Genomic DNA, 15,899 nt, shown 5'->3' on the forward strand with positions numbered 1-15,899 from the left:
TAATGTCTACCTGTCTGAATAACATTAAAAATCACACAACACCAGGTTATAGTCCAACAGGTTTAATTGGAAGCACACTAGCTTTCAGAGCGACGCTCCTTCATCAGGTGATTCCGAGCGTTGCTCCGAAAGCTAGTGTGCTTCCAATTAAACCTGTTTGACTATAACCTGGTGTTGTGTGATTTTTAACTTTGTACACCCCAGTTCAACACTGGCATCTCCAAATCATGTCTGAATAACTGTAGCTTCAAAAACAGTCAAGAAGAATAATACTATCCAAGACAAAACAACCTACTGATCATGACCCCATCCACCACCTTTAAACTTTCACTCCTTCTAGTACCAGTGTAGTGTGGCTTCAATGACTAATTCACTGTAGCAAGTCACCAAGAGTTCTTCAACAGCACTTTTTAAATCTGTCAGGTGCATGGGAACAATATCAACTGCAACCTATCCTTCAAGTAACACACCACCCGAATATTCCTTGCATTGTAACAAAATCAAAATCCTGCAATGTCCTAGCTGACAACTGTAGTGGTTTAAGAAAGCTACTCCACACCAGAAAGGGAAGTTAGAGATAGGTAATGAATCTGGACACATTGACACACATATTCCAGATTTTTTTAAAAAATGTGTAAGCACAAGAGATGCTCTGAGAAACTTAAGGCCCTAGAAGAATTTAATGTGTTTCTCAAATAAAATTAATGTTTTCTATTAGCTCAGTAGATTCTGTAAATATTTGCTAGCAGCACATGTCCAAGAATATCATATGGTAGCAATGGCCGAAAGAAGAGTTGGAGGGGTCTATCCTGTTAGCAGAATGCTTAGAGCAGGTTGTTGTTCTCAAACAAGCATGAACATGGCTGAATTGGTGTCAAATATTTGCCAGATATCACAACAAATCATGTCTTGTTGTGAAATGGATCAGTGAGCTGGTCAATTGTATTAACAGATGGGCTATATAGACAATATGCTAGTCAGGCAAAGGATCAAAGATAAATTTATGTATGAAGAAATAATAAAGAAACTTGAAACCTACTACTAATTGTGAAAAAAACACCATTATCAAACAAGGTAGATTTAATAAACAGACACAGTGAAGAGGAAAAAGTAGAGATTCTTTAATGATCTGAACAGACTTGCAGAGAAATAAGTATGACAGCTTTAAAAAAGAACTAAATAAGATCAGCTTTGACAAAGGGTCAGTTAGCCTCGAAACATCAGCTCTTTTCTCTCCTTACAGATGCTGCTGAGATTTTCCAGCATTTTCTCTTTTGGTTTCAGATTCCAGCATCCGTAGTAATTTGCTTTTAAATAAGATCAAAGCTACTGTCAGAGACTTAGAAGAAGCACGGTATGACAACGTGCAGTTAAGGGATGACTTAACAGATAGACAATTTTACCTAACTCAACTGAGCAGACATGCTGATGTCAGGAAACAAAATCAATTGCTGACTTGGAGTAACAGTGAAAACCATGTCCCAAAATTGACTTACTCAGTTGAACATGCTCAATTTCTAAGCAGGAAAGGTGGCTGTGCAAAATCAGTAGAGACAGGATGATCATGCATCAACCACCTGTTATCAATGTGATGGGAATAAAAGCACAGGTGAAAATATTGTCCTGTCAAAGAGGCTGAATGCCATTTTTGTAAGAAGCAGGGTCACTTCCACACTGCATGCCACACAAAGAAGATTTTACAAAATAAACTAAAAGAGAAGACCTCCAAAATAACAAGATCTGGGGAAGATATCTTGATGTGGTCGGCATGGATGGGGTTGGACTGAAGGGTCTGTTTCCGTGCCGTACATCTCCATGACTCTATGTGGAGATGCCTTACTTGGTGAGGTCAAGAAATTATGCAGAAGTATTGATATTCTAGTAAAGCAAAAACAAAACACAGGTTTAGCAGTTACAACTCTCACAGTGCCAGAGACCCGGGTTCAGTTCCCGGCTCAGGCGACTGACTGTGTGGAGTTTGTACATTCTTCCCGTGTCTACGTGGGTTTCCTCCGGGTGCTCCGGTTTCCTCCCACAGTCCAAAAATGTGCAGGTTAGGTGAATTGGCCATGCTAAATTGCCCGTAGTGTTAGGTGAAGGGGTAAATGTAGGGGAATTGGTTGCACTTCGGCGGGTCGGTGTAGATTGGATGGGCTGAAGAGCCTGTTTCCACACTGTAAGTAATCTAAAAAAAATCAAAACCACAGTTGGGGAAAAGTTCTCACTGCATCAACACAAATCTACTTATTTTAGGTGGTATAAACTCAAATTCAAAGCTCAACTAAATATAATGTTTTGACACTGAAGCAGCAAAATTACTTTAACCACACATATAATCCTAAACTAGACTGTTTATTTAAAGGCATTTGATACAATGCCACAAATCACACTTTGTGAGGAAAGCTGTAGATCATTGTGTAAAAGGCGTAGTAGCAACATGAGTACGAAATTTGCTGAATGATGACAAACAGAGAGTAGTGGTGAACTGATTTTTCAGGTTGGAGGAAGGTTTGTACTGGAATTCCCCAGAAGTTGATATTGGAACCCTTGTTTCTCCTGACACATAATTAATTGAGTAACATAGAATCTGTACTGTGTGGAAACAGGCCATTCAGCCCAACAAATCCACACTGACCCTTAAAAAAGCATCTCACCCAAATCCTGCATTTCCAATGGCTAACCAACCAAACCTACACATCTCTGGACACTATGGGTAATTTAACATTGCCAGTCTACCTAACTTGCAAATGTTTGGACTGTGGGAGGAAACTGGAACACCCAGGGGAAACCCATGCAGACACAGGGAGAATGTGCAAACTCCACACAGACAGTCGCTTAAGGGTGGAATCAAACCAGGATCCCTGATGCTGTAACACAGCATTACTAACCACTGAGCCACCATGCCACACACATGATCTGGATTAGGGGACAATTTCAAAGTTGGCAGATGACTCAAAACTTGGAAGAATTGTAACTGTGAGGAAAAAGTGTGAAACTCCAAAAAGCCATGATAGAGTAGATGGATCAGTGGCACATGAGGTTCAATGCAGAGAAGTATGAGGTGATGTGCTTTGGTAGGAAGGACATGAAAGACAATGCAAAATAGGGGGTACAACTCTAAAGGAGGTGCAAGAGCAAGTGTACTTGGGTGCATACAGGCATAAATCATTGAATGTGGTGGGACAAGTGGAGAAAGCAGCTAAAAAAGTGTCCTCAACATTATTAGTACAAGATCAAGGAGGTGAAGTTGAATTTGAGTAAGTCACTTATTAGACCTTCTTGCCAGTTGTGGACACCTTATTATGGGAAAGGCATGAAAGCGTTGGAGACAATGCATAAGTTATTTACACGAATAATTCCAGGATTAAGAAACCTCAGTTATGAGGATAGATTGAAAACGTTGAGATGTTCTCTTTGGAAAGAAGAAGAATGAGGGGATATCTGATCAATGTTTTTAAAACCATGAGTGGGTTGGCTTGAGCAGATAGGGAGAAACTACTCCCACTCAGTAAAGGAACAAGAGGGCACAGATTTAAAGTGAAGAAAAGCAAGGGTGATTTGAGAAAAAAAAAAATCACACACTGGGTAGTTAGGCTACGGAATGCAATGTCTTGAAATGTGATGGGGCAAATTCAATTGAGACATTTAAGAAGGCAGTGGATGATTATTTGGACAGGAATAGTGTGCTATTATTGATGAAGATAAGCATCTCGCCTTCACTTCTCATCTTTAAACAACCTCCAAATCTTAAACAGATAATTCTTTGCAGCAAACTGCCCAGTTTTCAGGATAACATTGACCACAACACTGTGCAACCCTGCCATGTCTACCACTGCAAGACATGTCAGAATGTCAACACAGATATCACCATTATCTATGGGGACACCACCCAGGTGTGTACACTGCAGGTACTCATGTGACTTGGCCAACATTGTCCATCTCATACACTGCAGGCAAGGATGCGCCAAGGTATGGTACATTGGCAAGACCAAGCAGACGTTATGACAACGGATGAATGGACACCGCATAATAATTGCCACAAAAGGGTGTTCCCTCTGAGTCGGGGAGCACTACAGCAGTCAAGGACATTCGGCCTTGGATCTTCAGGTGACCATTCTCCAAGGTGGATTTTGAGATAGGGAACAAAGCAAAGTGGAAAAGCAGAGGCTGATAACCAAGTTCAGTACCAAGGAGGATGGCCTCAACCGGGATCTTGGGTTCATGTCACACTACAGGTGACCCCATTACACTATACTCTCTCTCTCTCACACACACACTCTTACATATTCACACATTCACACAGACCCTCTCTCATACAACACACCATACACACAACCCCCACACTCACACCCACACACACACCCTCTCACAGGCTTATACTCCATCACACCCATACACACACTTTACCAAGTTTTCACACACACAAAACACTCTCTCACGCGCACTCACACTCACATGCACACACTCACACTCTCTCTCTCTCATGCATGCACACATGCACACATACAAGTCTATGGGGTGAATTTGAATTTGCAGGATTCTGTCTGCAGATACATTCTATTTTGCTTAAAAATGCACAATCTACAAACAGTCAATGCAGGCAGTCAATAAATGTAATATTTTGTAAATTCCACTTTGGTAAAAGAACCAGTCTGACTCAAGATTGGGATACAGATAGACTCTGACCTCACACCTTTAATGTATTGTCTGACTTGAGATGTCACCTTTTGTTATAAAATCTTAAATTATCTCGAGAAGATGACTTAAAAGAAGTTCTGGGATTTACATATTAATGAACCAAAACCTGCAACCCATTCCAAAAGATGGGAGACTTAAACAATCCAGCATTATTCAATTTATCATTTCAGTTGTATGAGACTGTTATCTTTTGCTATAAATTCGGTGTCTTGTGATCTTACACACCACAACCAGCTGTTGCACTCCAAAGGCCAGTGCTTCCAAATAAACTTGTTGGAATATACCTGGTGTTGTGTGATTTTTAAATTTGTCCACCCCAGTCCAACACTGGCTCCTCCACATCATGGCTACCTTTAAGTACAGTTGGAGCTACACTCATCCCAGAAAATAATATGCCTTGTTTCATTTCTCAATCTGTCAGCAATCTATCAGTGCTAAGTTTAATATCCAGGAAGTTGGTATGCTCAATAACCACTCTCCAAACTGAGAAAATCTTGCAGGTTCAGACTAGGGCCCTTCCAGTATATAATAAGCTTACTCTTGTTCGACTTTGCAGTTTCAACAACGGGATTGGAAAATTCCTCAAAGTGGTGAAAAGCTTGACGTCTTTCCAAAATCTTTTCATTGACCCTTTTCCATCAATTTGAATATATATCAGTTATATTGCCAGTGTTGTAACATGTAACTAAATCAACCAAGAATAAAAATAACCAGTTACATTTAACTCTCTGAGTTTATGTCACCAAAAGTATTCAAACAATTTGTCATTAATCAACCCTCATTTTCAGATAAGACTACATGGGGTCTATTTCTTCAGATTCTGCAGTTTGTCAGCCCTGACGTCAGTGCAAAAGCAATGAAACTCTGAGAACTTAGTCTTAGTGGTGACTGCTATGCAGTTGCACAGTTTGCATATGATAAGTATTTTAAAACCATGTCATGCGTGATGAGTATCCTCCAGGATACAACAGGCTAAGTAGTCCACATAAATTTTTACTTTCAGACAACAATTCTACAAATTGTTAACTCATATCTCTGATACAAAAAAATTTCAAATGCAACCAGGTTGTTTTTCAAGTTCATAACATACTGACACATCTAAAATGTATCTTGATTGAGATATAATGCAGAACATTAACTAACTGAAACAAGCAAACATCTGCTCTTTCACACATACTAAGGAACAAATCAATTCCTCTATGTGAACTAAATGTAATTTACTTCAAGGCAGGCAATCAGAATGTCATGAACTGTAAAAACAGGACAAAGAATAAAAATATATCTAAAAAGATAATTAAAAAGACAATAAAACAGCATAAATCTGAGGGACAAAAGGAATTCAGCCCAGTTATAATGTAAATATTGGCAGCTAAATCATCAGTCTTCAAGGAGCACTATTTACATATTGTAGTATAAGACTGAAATATCATAATCAGGATTAAAGGAGTTGGTTCAAAAGTCAGCATTCCAAGGATGACTAAGGAGCATATGATAAGGTAAAGATTGGCAAATCAAGGGACTGGGCAGATGTGTGGGAAATGTAGATAAATATGAAATATTTGATTTTGGAGAAAATAATGGAACTAAAATTAAAACAATAAAAGTATTGTAAAATGTAGCAGAAAGACAAAAAAGCACTCTTTGATGGGACTCTGGGTGGAACAGACTACGAAAGAGAAATTGGCTTTCTCAATTTTACACAGATGGATATTAAACACAAAAGCAAAGTGATGGACTAAAATGGAGTACACTATGCAACCAAAAATATTAATGCCATGAAAAGTTTGAAGTACGATTTAACTAGAATGATTATCAGGTACAAAGGATATAGTTATAGTTAAACGCTACTTAAAAACAATTAGGACTGCATTTGTGTGGATTAGTTCAAGAGAGATTTATTGGAAGTGCTCAATTTATTTTGGAGGTTGAGACAGTAAACAGGGAAACTTTATCTCAATAGCTTAATAAGAAGAATCATAAAATCAGGAACAGTTTGAGAGGCATAAAATGCTCGGTCAGTAGGACATCTTTTCATGCAAAAGTTGATTAAGTCTAATATATTTTAAAAGTGGTTATTCATGATGCATCATGTGGGAATTGCAAAATATTTGAAATTTAATAAAAAAGAAAAATTGGATTAAATTTGCTCACAGCATGTAAGGGAGTTAATACTGACAAATGCATAATTAGTACCTTATTTGTTGAAAATTCTCTAATTCTATGACATTGTATAGATTTCATATGGACAATTGAGTAGTAACACTGTAGTAAATTCAGGCACTCAATCTACTAATTAAACATAATTGTTGATAATACTTGCATATAGGATCTCACTATTTTAGGTACCAAGTTTTATTCAAATATGCTGTGTCAAGTGCACATTGAAGTTTTGATTAATTAACCTCAAATTGATCTGGGGTCCACAAATTCACAAATATAAGCTTTGTCATTTCCACATCATGCTTTTTTTATGCATTCTTAGATGTAGAGATCACTGGCTAGACCAGAGTATTTATTGCTCATCCTTAATTGCTGTTGAGAATGCTGCAGTCTTTTGGTAGAGGAAGACTCACAATGTTATTATAGGGAGTTCCAGGATTTTGACCCAGTGACAGTGAAGGAACAATGATATACTTCTAAGTTAGTATAGTATATGACTAGTAGGCGGCAGTGTTTGCATGCATCTGCTGTCTTGTCCATCTAAGTGGTTGAGGTCATGGATTTGGTAGGTGCTTTTGAAGAAGGCTTTGTGAATTACTGCAGTGCACCTTGTAGATGGTACATATTGTTGATACTGTGGTCAGTAGTGGAGGGAGTGGCTTTCAAAAATGGAGGTTAGGGTGTCAATGGACTGCTTTGATGGATGGTGTCAAACCATTGAGTCTTGGAGCATCCAGGCAAGTGGGGCATATTCCATCACATTCCTGACTTTTGTAGATGATGGTCAAACTTTGAAGAGTCGGAGTGAGTTACTTGGTGTCAAATCCCTAGTCCCTGATCTGTTCTTGTGGTCACACAGTGCCTATGACTGGTCAAGTTCAGTTTCTGATCAATGATAACCCCAAGGGGGTTATCATTGGGGGAGAGTTATGAATTTGTATCAATGTACGCTTCCAACAATTTGTGGTGCAAAATGTTTTGATCTGATAGATGAAGAAAAATGTATTTCAAACAACATAAATTGCAGATGCCCTCCATAAAAATTGAATTGGAAAACTTAATACGTGCATGCAGACATTTCTCTCTCAGGATACTTAACCAGGAACCTTCCAGACATAAATTGAAAAGTCATGTACCAAAAATTCTGCAACATTGGTAACGTACAAAACTAGCTCTGCACAGTCTGAACACACATCCCCTGTCTGATTAAGAAAGGAAAACATATTACTTTATTGCATTTAAAATAAATAATGAAATGTCTCACTTGGCAGTGAGCTAGGCATATGGCACAGAATCAGCCAAAAAAGTAAGTAAAATCCTGTCAAATTGAAAAGGACAGATTTGACATTTGTAACAGAACTAATCAAAAGTCTGTAAATGGTTCTCAAGCCGTTTGACTGACATCATGTAGGAACTGTTGGCTTGCTATGCATACTTCACTTGAAAAATATTCATTTTTTTTCTAATCTTTTACATTAACTTTATTCTTAGTTCAGTGTTGTAACTCTGTACTTGTCAATTAACTGTGTGTATATACTTGCATATCATGTCTGGAGAAGAATTTAAATTATAATAAGCTAGCAAATTGATGTGTATTGATGTCCCATTTGGTTATCTATTCAAATCTGTTTGAATTAAAATACCTGCATATGTGTGATATATCTGTGCATGCAAATATCTAATGATTGCAACCCACTAACTGAAACTTAAAACTGTTTTCTTTTGCTGAGGCAATTGTAGCTTGTTATTTTTTTTTGGGGGGGGGGGTTGCAGATTTCCAGAACTTATAGTTCATTTTTTAATACCTGTTTACATGAAACAAAGGTCAACATAAAACTAGATACTTTTTTGCATTATATGTAGTCACTAGTGTAAATAACCCCTATGTAACTATCTGCCCAAATAAATTGGCATGTAAGTTTCTTACCAAATACAGGTATAGGTCAGGTATTGTATCAGATCTCTCCAAAAATGCACCTGACTCTGGGCCGGTTTGTCTCCTGTTTAGTTGAGACAACGTATAAAAATTAAATTGATACTCAAGCTGCAAATTAACTTATCTCCCTTCACATACTGTGATCCATAATGTCTGCACAATTCGAACTGCCTTATCTGGCTGACTTGCTGTCCTTTTTTTTCTAATAAATTCTCAGAGCGCACGCAAATGACCTGGCACAGAGAATAGACGCAACTGCCGAGATTCTGGCAAGACTTCTGCAATGTTGGCAGGACTGACCAGAAAAAAAAAAGCCGCGGCGTAGAAAAGTCATCTGGCTACTAGTACCGAGTTGGGTCACTCACTAATTACGTATTGTCCACATCCGTCTCTTACAAGTGGCAATTAGGGTCAAGTGAATAAAAGCGCGTGGACTTACAGTGAGTTAGTATTTTGTGGAGTGGCCGGCAAGATGGCTACGACGGTCTTACAGGGATACCTTCTCATGATCCTAATCAAAACGTCTCTGCAAGGAGGTGAGCACGAATAGTGATTGCACTGTCTATTAGTGATTCTGATTAAATAACATATTGCCGGTGGCGATGTGCTCTACATTTACACTGAAATGTTGAGGAAGAATGTACTTTAAAAGTTACGCGGGCGGTCCTTGTGCTTCAGGGGAAATTGGATGAGTTTTGAAGATTTCTTTTTCTGTTTTCTGCTGCGAGAACTCTCTCCAACACTCTGATAAAGCACATTCTTCACTAAAGTTCAATCGCTTTCGTTTTAAAAAAAATTGCGGTAGAATTCCGATGGGATTGCAAACTACGCTCAGTAGTTACATTCACAAGTGTATATGACCTGCTTATTCCTTGCACATGTTTGCCCCTTACTGTTTCTCCCTTTTTTGTGTGTTTTTCCTTGCCTCCCTTGTTATTACTATAACGTCTTTACTTCATATACCCTGTATGCGGCCTGGCTGGGTATGCCTTCTACTCCGCCCCATCAATGAGTGGATGCGCGCGCCTTCTTGCCGGAGTTGTTCGGTATTCCAGAACAGTTAAGAATTTATAACCCTGAATTGGCGTAAGACTGAAAATTATTTAAATACCAAGCTGATTGATGTTATAGTAATTACAGCAAATAGACAATTTAAACAAAAGCTTAAACGAATGAGTTTTTAAATGTTTCCCTACAGTTCATTTTATCACACTAGTGAACAATAACTGAGTTGTGGTGTCAGACTGACTACTTAACTCTAGAAGCTTCGTTTTCTGCAATCAGCGTACAGACTGTGTTCAGATAGGCGGTCAATTTTGTGTCAGAACAAGGAAATCTCTCAATCTCCGAGCTGTAAAATGCAAGTCAACGATGAAACTGATCAGTCCTCCACCAAATGTGACCGCGCGGCGCACAACACTGAGCTTTCCGGCATTCTTTGAGGTCTCTACTGTAGTGTCCTGCCAATTAGGCGCTCACGATTTAATTCGCTGTTGCATATGAGCTGGAATTGGCACCTGACTCCAGAAGCCCAAACATTCACCCGATTTAAGCAACCACTGACCCACCTGCTGCAACTTTTCCCAAACCTTTGAAAGAATTTATGAAGCATTTGATAAACCATAGAAATCATGAACCAATAAAGCTTATTGTGAACTTGTAAACGGTATGCAATCTGGTAAAACACTAATCGTCTATTTATTTTGAAGACAAATATTAGGAAACATTTGCAGCTCAGAATTGTCTACTGATGGTCCAAGCTGTTGTGCCCTTTCTTTAAAGGAATTGACTCTAATCCATTTTAAGATGAATTTCGGAAACACTACTTTCTTTATATTGCTTTAAAATACTCCAATTTATAATCCAACTGAAATTATATTCTATCCCACCCCGAAAGGTTTACTCTTTGGTATGGAAAGCTTTTATTTCCCCTTTCTGCAGTGATTTGATACACTTTCTACTTTTTATTTTAGATTTTTAGCTTTGGCAATTTATATTTCGATCCAATTGTTTAATTACAGTAAACTTCATTGTCAAAAACCTCACTTGTGAAGTGGAAACATCCACTCCATATTTTCAGTAGTTGCAAAGAGAAATATCTCAACTGAAATAAAATCAGAAGTCAATCTTGAGGAGCTAAAAATCTTAATGGCATTGCTATCTTTCACTGGAAATAATAAATACATTTCTTTACAACCTTTTTTTTCCCTCAAATGTCCATCGTTCTCACCTTCATTACTTGATTTTAGTTTTGGTCTGGATCAGAACAACGAAGGATGGCACTTTTTTAAAATCAGTCATTTGAAATTTTCGAAAATTTAAAAAGGCTGAAGAGCCAGTAAGGCTTCCCTGGCAGGAGGAATCAGTTCATGCAATCCGATAGAGGCAAATTCTTCTATTTTTGGGGTCAGTTTTTTCATTCGCCTACCTAATTATGTGGATTTGTTGCATATTTCTGCGCAGCAATTCAAAATGTAAACACGAATGTCTTGAAAAAAGTGGTGGTGTAAATAGTACAATATCGTCCAGAATAAAAACACAAATTGGTGATTGTTTAATACATGTGTCCACTTTTTTTAAACGCCGAAAGTTGGAAATGTAATCTTGTCACCTATCTAGTATCAATCTCTAGTCCAGTGTTCCTAAAGCCACTACCGTATCTCGGCCGGACAATCGAAATGTCATACCTTGTTGATTATTAAAAAAATGAGCCTTATAAATTTGTCCTGAACATTTAATATACGCAGGATTTAATCGCAACAAGCAAACTAAAAACTAGACTACGCTGTTACGTTACAGACTGAGTGATCTGAACCAACGCACACAGTAGTTTGGCGTGTATTGATTGACGCGCAAGGATCTTTAAGTATTAGAAAGCGGGAAACAGCACCGCTTTGTGGTATTTCTGAGGAAATTTGGACGACCCGCCCTAAAAAAACATTCAATCGAGATTGTATATGAGCCAACAGCTTCAACAAATGCTACATAAAATGTCCCTCAGCCGAAGTGCTGGGTTGTGCTATTTCTATACACGTGTCTAATTTCACAGGAAATCGCGCGATTTATAGCTTAGAAAGCACAATATAGTGCCCTAGCTCCAATGTCTTCAGATGCTTTGTTAATGATTTTTCACTCTAAAATGAATGTGACTGTTGAGTATTCAGTACCATTCACGACTCCCCAGAAACTTGATGTACTCTACATCCCAGTATTTATCACTGACCAGAAACTGAGCTTGATTAGCCAAACAAAAATGCAAGTCTAAGACTCCTAATTCGTTGTTGAGAAACTTGTCTCCATTTTCCCCAATACATGCTTACCACTCCAGGCACAAGTTTAAACTTGTCTGGATGAGTGCATCTCCAACAACAGAATGCACTATATCATACAAGATAAAGCATGTTACTTGATTCATTCAACATCTACTCTCTTCACCACATTGATAGCAGTGTATAACATCTACAACATGACTCCAATAACGCTTGTTCTTTTGACAACATTTTCCAAGATATTGCCTCTACCACACAGAATGACAAAGGAAGCAGATCTGTGGGAACACTTGCCTCCTGCTATCCCCTTTTTAAACCACTGGTTGGTAATCCAAGATGGAGGATGGAAAGAAAATTGTGACTGTAAGATTAGATTCGTTAGTGTGGAAGCGGGCCACTCAGCCCAACAAGTCCAAATTGACCCTCAGAGTAACTTATTTCCCCATGTTTATCCCTAACTAATATACTTTGGGCAATTTAGCATAGCTAATTCACCTGACCTGCACATCTTTAGATTGTGGGAGGAAACCCACAAAGACATGGACAATGTGCAAACTCCACACAGACAGTCACCTTAGGCTGGAATCAAACCCAGGTCCTTGGTGTTGTGATGAAGCAGTGCTAACCACTGAGCCACTGTGCTGCCCTAACAGCTACTCCTTTATTGAGGTATTTTAGATGTTGGAGGTGATTCCCTTGAATTGCAGGAGCAGCAATTACTACTTTATACGTTATTGCATTGTTCTGGAACTTTGGGAGAAATAAAGATCAAAACAACAGTCGTTTTAAAAGGAGGACGACCGACAAAAGGCAGCAACCACATGGTCAGTGAAAAACCACATGGTCAAAGAAAGAAACCTGCATTGCTAACTGACACAGCAGTGAATCTGCACAGTTACTGCCTGTGCTGTTTGAGTTCATATATCTCTGGACATCAGAGTGCATCTACAAAAAATTAACAAAAGCAAAATTCACAGCTGACCTTGGAGGAACTTGTGTGGGAGATCTCACAGCACAGGAACAGATAAGTGCAGAGCTTTTAATTTTTTAAATTTTCAGCATTGCTTCACATGAGGTCCACTGAAGATGTTACCTAATAAGGTGACAAAATGTCTGGAAATGAATCTTTCAGCTCAGCGAGCAAACCTACATCCAAAACCTCAACCTGAGCTACAAATCTTCTCAACTTGCTAAGTGGGTTCTTTCTTATGTTTTATTGAGATCTATCTCGATTACATTTTAAAAATAATAGACTGGTATTGCAGGAGTCTTGTGCCTATCCCCATTTCAAACAAGTATCCTGTTTTGGAAAATGTAAGGGGTGATTGACTCTCAGGGGAATGTAACATGAACAGCCAAGTTTCTGGTATTGAGACTCTCTAATGTAATAAGGGGTACGTCTGGTTCCAAGAGATCAATTCTGACTGTATAGTCAGAGGTGCAGACAGATGTTTGTGTGGCCAGCAGAGAAAAATCAGAATGGTGTGTTGCCTCCCTGATATAAGGAACAAAGATATCTCAGAGGGTATAGAATGTTCTCCTAGGGGAGAAGGACCAACAGGAGGTCACTTACACATTGGAACTAATGACATAGGAAGGGAAAAGGATGAGATTCTGAAGGGAGAATATAAAAAGGAGATCCTTGAGGGTAATAATATCTGAATTACTCCCAGTGCTGCAAGCTAGTGAGGGGAGGATTAGGAGGATACAGCAGATGAATGCGTGGATGAGGAGCTGGTACTGGGGAGAAGGGTTCATTTTTCCAATGATCTAAAAATCTCTTCTGGGGTAGAGGTGACCTGTACAAGGACAGATTGCACCTGAATTGGAAGGGGACTAATATACTGGCAGGCAGACTTGATGGAGCTGCTCAGAAGGATTTAAACAAGTAAGATGTGGGGATGGGACCCAGGGAAATACTGAAGAAAGAGATCAATCTGAGACTGGTACAGTTGGGAAAGGGAGTAAGTCAAGCAGTCGGGGCAAGAAGGAATAATGTAGAGAACAAGGTAGGACTGATAAATTAAACTGCATTTACGTCAATGCAAGAGGCCTAACCGGGAAGGCAGATGAACACCAGACATGATTAGGAACATGGGACTGGGATATCATAGCAATTACAGAAACGTGGCTCGGGGATGGACAGGACTCTTAGATTAATGTTCCAGGATACAAATCCTATAGGAAGGGAGGGCAAGAGGAGAGAAGTGGTGTTTTTGATAAGGGATAACATTACTTTGATACTTAGGATATTTCTGGGAAGTTATTTGAGTGGAACTGAGAAATAAGAAAGGGATGGTCAGTTTTATTGGGATTGCATTATAGAACCCCTAATCAGAAGGAAATTGAGAAACCAGTTTATAAGGAGATTTCAGTTGTCTGTAGGAATAATAAAGTAGTTATGGTAATGGATTCTAACTTTCTAGACTAGGACTGCCATAGTGTTAAGGGTTTAGATGAAGAGAAATTTAAGTGTGCATATTCCTGTTAGGGTGAAAGGAAAGGCTGGTAAGTTGGAAATGCTGGATGACTAATGAAATTGAGGGTTTGATTTCGAAAAAGGAAGCAAGCATATGTCAGGTATAGACAGGAGAGATTTGAATCTTTAGAGTATACTTGAGGGAAATCAGGAGGGCAAAAAGGGGACATAGCATTGGCAAATAAGGTGAAGGAGAATCCAAAGGATTTTTATAAATAAAGGACAAAAGGGTATGCTGGGAGTGAATAGGCTGCCTTGCTGATCATGGAGGGGTCCTATGTGTGGAGCCACAGGTGGACATGGTGGAGAGACTAAACGAGTATTTTGCACCAGCGTTTACTGTGAAGAAGGACATGGAAGATGTAGAATTTTGGAAAATACAGTACATGGTGACATCTTGAAAAATGTCCATATTACAGAGGTGGTGGTGCTGGATGTCTTGAAATGCATAAAAATGGACAAATCCCCAGGACCTGATCAGGTGTATCCTAGAACTCTGTAGGAAGTCCAGTGATTGCTGGGCCCTTTGCCGAGGTATTTGTATCATTGATAGTCACAGGTGAAGTGTTGGAAGACCTGGAGGTTAGCTATTGTGGTGCCATTATTTAAGAAAGGTGGTAAGAAAAAGCCGGGGAACTATAGACCAGTGAGCCTGACGTCAGTGGTGGGCACGTTGTTGGAGGCAATCCTGAGGGACAGGATTTACATGTATTTGGAAAGGCAAGGGATGGCTTTGTGCATGCTAAATTGTGTCTCAAACTGGATTTTGTTTTTTGAAGAAATAACAAAGGGGATTGATGAGGACAGAGCAGTAGACATGATCTATATAGATTTTAGTAAGGCATTCGATAACGTTCCTCTTGGGAGACTAGTTAGCAAGGTTAGATCTCATGGAATATGGGAAAACTAGCCACTTGGATACAGAACTGGCTTGAAGGTAGAAGACAGAAGGTGGTGGTGGTGGAGGATTGCTTTTCATGCTAGAGACCTATGACCAATGGAGTGCCACAAGAATCTATGCTGTGTACACTACTTTTCGTCATTTATATGAATGATTTGGAACTAAACATAGGAGGTATAGTTAGTAAGTTTACAGATTACACCAAAATTGGAGGTGTAGTACACAGCAAAGAAGGTTACCTCAGTACAATGGGATCTTGATCAGATGGGCCAATGGGCTGAGGAGTGGCAGATGGAGTTTAATTCAGATAAATGTGAGGTGCTGCGTTTTGGAAAAGCAAATCAGCAGGACTTGGACACTTATTGGTAAAGTCCTGGGGAGTGTTGCTGAACAGAGACCTTGGAGTGCAGGTTCACAGTACCTTAAGTAGATTTGCAGGTAGACAGGATAGTGAAG

At 39.1% G+C, this 15,899-nt stretch overlaps 1 protein-coding gene across 8 annotated transcripts in view; it reads left to right on the top strand.

The window, feature by feature from the left end:
- The first annotated feature begins 9,085 nt into the window (after positions 1-9,085).
- elna (elastin a) overlaps positions 9,086-15,899 on the top strand; it is a 287,761-nt gene continuing 280,947 nt past the window's right edge. For 3 of the 8 annotated variants that reach the window (XM_087977475.1, XM_087977471.1, XM_087977473.1), the window contains exon 1: positions 9,088-9,330. In XM_087977475.1, coding sequence (XP_087833601.1) covers positions 9,267-9,330 — 64 coding nt within the window. In that variant the 5' untranslated portion in view covers positions 9,088-9,266. Of the gene's footprint in view, positions 9,331-15,899 lie in introns of all 8 variants that reach the window. The other 5 variants (XM_087977472.1, XM_087977477.1, XM_087977478.1 and 2 more) reach the window with 4 other exon arrangements.

Source organism: Chiloscyllium plagiosum, unplaced genomic scaffold (genome assembly GCF_037043375.1).
Source record: "Chiloscyllium plagiosum isolate Xiang-an unplaced genomic scaffold, Cpla_swu_hap1 HiC_scaffold_31, whole genome shotgun sequence".
In the NCBI taxonomy this organism is placed as follows: Eukaryota; Metazoa; Chordata; class Chondrichthyes; order Orectolobiformes; family Hemiscylliidae; genus Chiloscyllium; species Chiloscyllium plagiosum.